Source organism: Cottoperca gobio, unplaced genomic scaffold (genome assembly GCF_900634415.1).
Source record: "Cottoperca gobio unplaced genomic scaffold, fCotGob3.1 fCotGob3_352arrow_ctg1, whole genome shotgun sequence".
Lineage (NCBI taxonomy): Eukaryota > Metazoa > Chordata > Actinopteri > Perciformes > Bovichtidae > Cottoperca > Cottoperca gobio.
Window position 1 is genome coordinate 107501 of NW_021166951.1, and position 7153 is coordinate 114653.

General features: G+C 59.0%; 1 protein-coding gene across 1 annotated transcript in view; it reads right to left on the reverse strand.

Moving 5' to 3' along the window:
* LOC115005718 (sodium/hydrogen exchanger 5-like) overlaps positions 1-6044 on the reverse strand; it is a gene marked incomplete at its 5' end in the record, with an annotated part of 22201 nt that extends 16157 nt beyond the window's left edge. Inside the window, 5 exon segments of the mRNA XM_029427667.1 lie at positions 3239-3286; positions 3289-3333; positions 4333-4535; positions 5028-5248; positions 5851-6044. Of these exon segments, the coding sequence (XP_029283527.1) occupies positions 3239-3286; positions 3289-3333; positions 4333-4535; positions 5028-5248; positions 5851-6044 (711 nt within the window).
* Between the last annotated feature and the right edge of the window lie 1109 nt (positions 6045-7153).

The window sequence follows — 7153 nt, forward strand, 5'->3', positions numbered from 1 at the left end:
CCTAATGCAGGACGAAGCGCGCCCCTAGAGTGTTCCCCCTCTTCCGTCTCCTTCTTCTTCGCCTCCTTCTCCCCCTTCTTCCCTGCGTCTCCCCCTCCCTCATTCTCCCACCTCAGGTTCGTATCCTCCTCCTTCGCTATATCCGCCTCTCATCATCTCCCGGTCTCCTCCGCCGCCTCCTCCTTCTCCGCATCCTGCTTCCTCCCCCTGCTCCGTCGCCCTGCATCCTGCCCATTCGCCTACCCGCCTTCTCCTGCTTCCCTCCGTCTTCGCCTCTTCCCTCTTCTCCTCACGGCTCTCCGCCGTCTCCTCGCTCCTTCTTCTTCCATCCTCTTCCTCTCTCCCTCTCGGTCGCCTTCCCTTCTCCCTCCTCCTCCTCCCCCTCTTCTCCTCCCTTCTCCGCCTGCCTCTTCTCGTCTCCCCCCTTCTTCTCCTCCCTTCTTCTCTCCTCCTCCTCTTCCGCGCAGTCCTCTGGTCCCCGTCTTCCTCCTCCTCGTCTCCTCTTCCTCTACTCCTGACTTCTCGGTGCTCTGCCGCCCTTCTCCTCCTTCCTCTTCGTCGCCTACGCCTCCGGCGCATCCGTCTCGCTCCTCATCCGTCTCGGCTTGCTCCTCTTCCTGTCCTCGCCTGCTTCTCCTTCTCCCTCCGTCGCCGCCTCCTCCTCCCCTGCCTCCTCCGCGCTGCTCCCCCTGCTCCGCCGCTTCTTCTTCTCCTCCTCCTCCCTTCTCTCCTCCGCCTCCTCTTTCTGTCTTCGCCTCCTCGTCGTCTGCCTCTTCCCGCTCGCCTTCTGCTTCGGCTTCTCCTCTCCTCTCTTCGCCGCCTCCCGCCTGCTCGCGGGTCGCTCCCCTTTCTCCTCGTCCTACCCCCTCCTTCTCCTCTTGAGGCGGCCTCCTCCTCCTACTCCTGCTCCTCCGACTTTCTCCTCTCCGCGCCTCATCCGCCGGCGGCTGCTCCCGGCTCCGCCGGCGGCGCCGGCGCCGCCGCCGCCGCTGCGCCGCTCCGCTCCGGCCCGCCTGGATGCGCCGACCCTTACCGGCTCCGGCTCCGCCGGCGGCGGCGGCGCCGGCTCCATCCGGCGCAGAGAGCCGCCGGGGCTCCGCTGCGGGCCGGCCCTTGGCCCCCCGGCCTCGCGCCCCGGCGCGCGGCGCCAGGCCCTCCGCGGCTGCGCCGCGCCGCCGGCGGCCGCCGCCAGGCGCTGCTCCCCCGCCTGCCGGCCCCGCCTGTCTTCGGCGCCGGCGCGCCGCGCCGCGGCTGCGCCCCCGCCTCCGGCGGTGCGGCGCCGACCGCCCCGGCGCTCGTCCCGCCTGCGCCGGCGCCGTCTGCGCCTCTGCCGCCGGTCTGCGGCTCCGCCGCTGCGCCGGGCCGCCGCCTCCTCAGGCGCGCCTCCCCGCGGCGGCGGCGCCCGGCGGCGGCCGCCCCCGCTGCCGGCCCCGCCGGCTGCGGCGCCTGCGCCGCCGCCGGCGGCGACGGCGGCGCCGGCCGCCGCTCCGCCGGCGGCGCGGCGCGCCGCTGCCGCCGTCGCGCCGCTGCCGCCGGCGGCGGCGCGCCGCTCCCTCCGGCCGGCGCCGCCGCCGCCGGCGCGGCACGGCCGCCGCTGCTCCCCGGACGGCGGCGCGCCGGCGGCTCGCCGCGCCGGCGGCGTCGCCGCCTCCGGCCGCGGCGCCGCCGCTGCCGCCGGCTCCGCCCGCCTTCGCGAGCTGCGCAGCTGACGCTCCTGCGCGGCCCGGCGGCGGCGCGCCGGCGGCGCCCCCCCTCCGGCGCAGCCTCTGCCTTCGCGCCCGGCGCCGCCGCCGGCGCCGCCGCCGGCGGCCGCGCCGCCTGCTCCGGCCGCCGGCGCGGCTCCTGCCCGCCGCCGCCGGGCTGTCGGCTCCTCATGCCGGTCGGACGCCGCTCGGCGCCGGCGCCGCCGCTGCCTCCCGCGGCGCCGCCCCTGCCGGCGGCGCGCCCCCTGGCGCCTGCGCCGCGGCGGCGCCGCCGCCAGCCGGCGGCGACCCGCTGCGCCGGCGGCGCCGACCGACGGCGCCGGCGGCGGAGCCGCCGCCGGCGCGCACTCAGACGGCGCAAACGGAGAGGGGCCCCCGGCGCCGCGCGCCGGCGCCGGCCGCCGCCGCCGCCTGCCGCGGAGCCGCTGCGTCTGCGCCGCCCGGCGCCGGCGCCGCCCGCGCCCGACGGGTCAGCAGACGACGCAGGAGAGACGCACAGGCGCCGGAGACGACGGAGGCGCTACAACGGACTGCGGAAGGCGGGACGCGCAGGCGCGGCGCCCCGACGGCGGCGACGCCTCAGCCGGCGCATACGCAAGGCAGGAGCGGAACTGCGAAGCAGCACGCGGAGCCCCGCTGCAGTCGCCGGCGGCGGGCCCCCGCGGCGCCGCAGCGGCGGCGTTGACGCCCCCGGCGGCGCGCCGGCGCGGCCCCCCCCCGCGCCGCCGCTGCAGGCGGCGCCCGGCTGCCCCGCCGCGGCGGCCCGGCCGCGGCGCGGCGCCGCCTGCCGCCGGCGCCGCGCGGCGGCGTTCGCGGCGGCTGCGGCTCGCCGGCGCCGCAGGCGCCGGCTCCGCCGCGCCTGCCTCCGCCGCCCGCGGCGCCGCCGCCGCGCGCCGCCGCGCCGGCGGCGCGCCGCCGCTGCCAGCCGGCGCCGCCGTGCGGCGGCGACCGCCCCCGCGCGCCGCCGCAGGGCGCGGCGACGCACCTGTCGCCGGCGATCCGGAGCCGGCGCAGCAGCGCCCTCCGGCGAGAGGACCGCCTCCGCAGGCGTAGCCCCAGCTGCTCCGGCGCGCCGCTGCCGGCGGCGCCTATGCGCCCGCGCCCGAGGAGGCGGCCTCTGAGCGGAGAAAAGCCGCGACCGCAGTCCACTCCGGGGGCTGCGCCACCCCGACGCCGGCGCTCCTCCGCCGCCGCCGGCGCGCGGCGAAGACGAGCAGATAGCAAAGACCGCCGGGGCGCGCCGCGCCTGCTCCCCCCGCCGGCGCCGGCGCCGTCGCCCACGGGCCTCCTCGGGCGCGGCCACCGCGCGCCCCGCCCGCGCGCCGTCGCCTGCGGCGCCGCCCTCCGGCGGCTCCGCCTGCGGCTCCGGCGCCGCCGCGCCGGCGGCGCGTTGCCGCCCCCTGCGCGCCGCCGCCGTCGGGCGGCCGGCGCCCTCCGCCGGCGCCGCCGCCGGCGCCGCCCGGCCCGGCGCCGCTCGCCGCTGGGCCGGCCGCCCCCGGCGCCGCCGACGCAGTAGGAGGAAGACGCATCAGAACCTCCCCTCTCGTGGATCTCTCGTTGATGGTCGGCTTCCTGCTGGTTTGAAACGGGGGACTTTGAGCCAGTTGACCAGAGGTTTGATTGTGAGACCCTGAGACACAGAGAGAGAAAGAGAGAGAGAGAGAGAGAGACATAGAGAGAGCGAAGAGAGAGACACAGAGAGAGAGAGAGAGAGAGAGAGAGAGAGAGAGAGAGAGAGACACACACAGAGAGACAGAGAGAGAGAGACAGAGAGAGAGAGACAGAGACACAGAGAGAGAGACAGAGACAGAGACACAAAGAGAGAGACAGAGAGACACAGATAGACACAGAGAGAGAGAGACACAGAGAGACAGAGAGAGAGAGAGACACAGAGAGACACAGAGAGAGAGAGACACAGAGAGACCGAGAGAGAGAGAGACACAGAGAGACCGAGAGAGAGAGAGAGAGAGAGAGAGACAGAGACAGAGACAGAGACACAGAGAGACACAGAGAGAGAGACAGAGAGACACAGAGACAGAGAGACACAGAGAGACACAGAGAGAGAGAGAGACACAGAGAGACAGAGAGAGAGGCAGAGACACAGAGAGACAGAGAGACACAGAGAGAGAGAGAGAGACAGAGAGACAGAGAGAGAGAGACACAGAGAGACAGAGAGAGAGAGAGAGAGAGAGAGAGACATATAAATGGTGCAGCAGAAACAGTCGACTCTTGACGGACTGAACTTTGTCTGGCAGCTACTCTGATAAAAACACGTGGTGGTCCCAGCTGGTCCCTGAGCAGCTCTCAGAGTTCAACACGTTTCCTCCTGAACTCACTGTGAGTCGTGCAAAGAAAGAAACTTTTAGTTTTAGTTCATAAACATTAAATATCCGTCAGTATTGTCGTTATTACTTCATTTCTTTATCTCCGATATTGTGTTGTGAAGTTTTGTGAAGTCATGAATGAACTGTGAAGATGCACTGTGCGCTCAGCGTTAGCATGTTTACGCGCTAACAAGCTAACCAGTTATCTGGAAACACTTGAGTGCATGTTACACACATTCTTCATTCAAAGAAACAAATATGATAGAAAAAGAGTCTTTCCTGCAGGAAGTGCTCGTTATTCCTACCTGAAACATGACAGTGAAGAAGACGACCACAATCGTCGTGGCGACAAAGTAATCCTTGGCTTTGACATGCTCGCCGTCCAGCAGCACCACCAGAGCGAACGCCACCGCCCCTCGCAGGCCACCGTACGACATCACTACCTGGTCAATCTTGTCCAACGGGACAAGGCGGAAGCGGTTCAGAACCCAGGTCTGACCAATCACACCTGCAGCACAGAGGTCACCAAAGGCAGATTGATTTTGCTCTGCAGGTGTGTCTTTTCCTTGTGCTGCGAGGGTCTGATGACGGTTAAGTTTGTTCTTCAGATTCAACGTCGAGTTTCCTTTGACTGGTAAACACTTACAGTGTAATGTAGGGCTTATATTGTGAAAGGAAAGAAGGAAGGAGTAATGTTGTTGTTTTATAATCCTCATCATAGTGAACGTTTACACCTGATTGTTGACCCTTTATTCACGGGGAGGAACATACAAAACATTACTCATCAGGTTATGTTCACGTTCTCTGATGTTCTCTGCTCGTTTGTGAAAGAAAAGATTAGAAAAAGAGTTTCTGTCTCGTATATTTTCATTTGTCACATGACGAATAAGTAATCGGTGGAGGATTTTCAGAGTTTGGTTAGTCTTTTCTATTTCCTGTGACGTCATTCTGTTTTCTTGTTCTGCATGTAAACTCGTCTGAAGAAGAAAAGAAGACCGACCTGCAGCTCTGAAGACGAAGATGAAGACGAGCGTGCAGGACACCAGGCCTGTGTCCCAGGCCCACTTGGACTTGTCCACCGCAGAGATCCCCAGGAAGATGAAGATGATGGTCTCAGCGATGCTGGCCAGAGTCTTCATCGTGTACTTCACCGTCGTACGAGACTTCTGGGAAATGTTGGCCTCCACGTATTTGTTGGCACCGATACCGCAGAAGGTCATACTGAGGAGAGCGAGGCAGAGAGAGAAGTAATTATTAAATGAATGTAGACATGGAAGAAGCCTCCATGTTGGATAAACACCGAACAGCTTTTATCTCCTGCAAGCAGCGAGCAGAAACCGGCCACTAGTCCACACGTGACTGTTGTCAATGTTTGAGGAGCAGCAACTGAAACTCAGAACATCTACTAAACTATCAGGGCTGAATAAACCTGCCCACGTCAGACACAAAGAAACACAAAGAAACCTCAAAGGCTCAAATACAACCTGCGTATTCTGGTGCTCTGAGGTTTGGAGGTAAATTCTCTTTCTGTGTGAATGAGCCTCACTGTATGAACAGACTGCATGTCTTCAGAGAGCTGCTGCAGCTGACTGAACACATCTATAAATATAAATATTAAATATATAATGCATTATTATCTCTCCGATTTTCTTTAGAAGAAGAAGTTTGACAGATGGAGATTAAATCTCTGTGTCATCTTTAACTTCCTGAGGTTCGGAGGCCTTTCTCTCTCTGACAATGAAACATTTGGACACACAGAACTAATGCTGTGAGTGTAGCGCCTTCATCTTTCGGCTCCTGGTCGTCCTCGTGGGGAAACTTACGACAGAATGGAGGATAAGGAGAAGAGCTCAGCGGTGAGGTAGGCGAGGTAGACCAGCAGGAAGACGAAGAGCGGCTCGATGATCCGAACCTTCTTCGTGAAGCGAGTGATGAAGCCGAGGATGACGGCAAACACCAGGCCCACCAGAGTCCCCCCGATGCTGACGATGAGGAAGGAGGCTGATGAGGAAGAAGACTCGGGTTACCTTTTATTTCTGGTGGAGAGCAGACATGAATTTTGTTGTGAACATATTCTGTTTTTATATTACTTTATATTTTCAGTATAATCTCCCCAAACACAGCGAGACGTCATCCGTCAATATTCAAACTTTCAAAATCAAAACTCACCTTAAGAACTGCTTTGATGTTTAATAATGTTGTGGTGGATATTTGTTGCTTTATCCGATCATTTTAACTTGTGTAAAGTGTTTTTTTAGTATTATTCAAAGCGCCCTATAAATATAATATATTATATTATTAGATCATTTTCACTCCACACGCATCTTAGAGTGAAATAAAAATAAAAATGTGAAGTTTATTAAAGATTTAATGGGAAGGATTAATGTTTATTAGAAAAGTTTAATGTGATATAAATGTAACATCGAAAGAACATTTGTAAACAACGTTAACATCTGTAAACAGACGTAAACATCTGTAAACAAACTTTAACATTTGGAAACAGACATTAACATTTGTAAACAAACATTAACATTTGTAAATAGACAGTAACATTTGTAAACAGACAATAACATCTGTAAACAAATGTTAACATCTGTAAACAAACATTAACCTCTGTAAACAAACGCTAACATCTGTAAACAAACGTTAACATCTATCAACAGACGTTAACATCTGTAAACAAACGTTAACATTTGTAAACAGACATTAACATTTGTAAACAGACATAAACATCTGTAAACAAACATTAACATTTGTAAACAAACATTAACATTTGTAAACAGACATTAACATTTGTAAACAGACATTAACATTTGTAAACAGACATTAACATTTGTAAACAAACGTTAACATCTGTAAACAAATGTTAACATTTGTAAACAGACATTAACATTTGTAAACAGACATTAACATTTGTAAACAGACGTTAACATCTGTAAACAAATGATAACATCTGTAAACAAACATAAACATTTGTAAACAAACATTAACATTTGCAAACAGACATTAACATCTGTAAACAAATGTTAATATTTGTAAACAGACGTTAACATTTGTAAACAGACATTAACATTTGTAAACAGACATTAACAATTGTAAACAAACGTTAACATCTGTAAACAAATG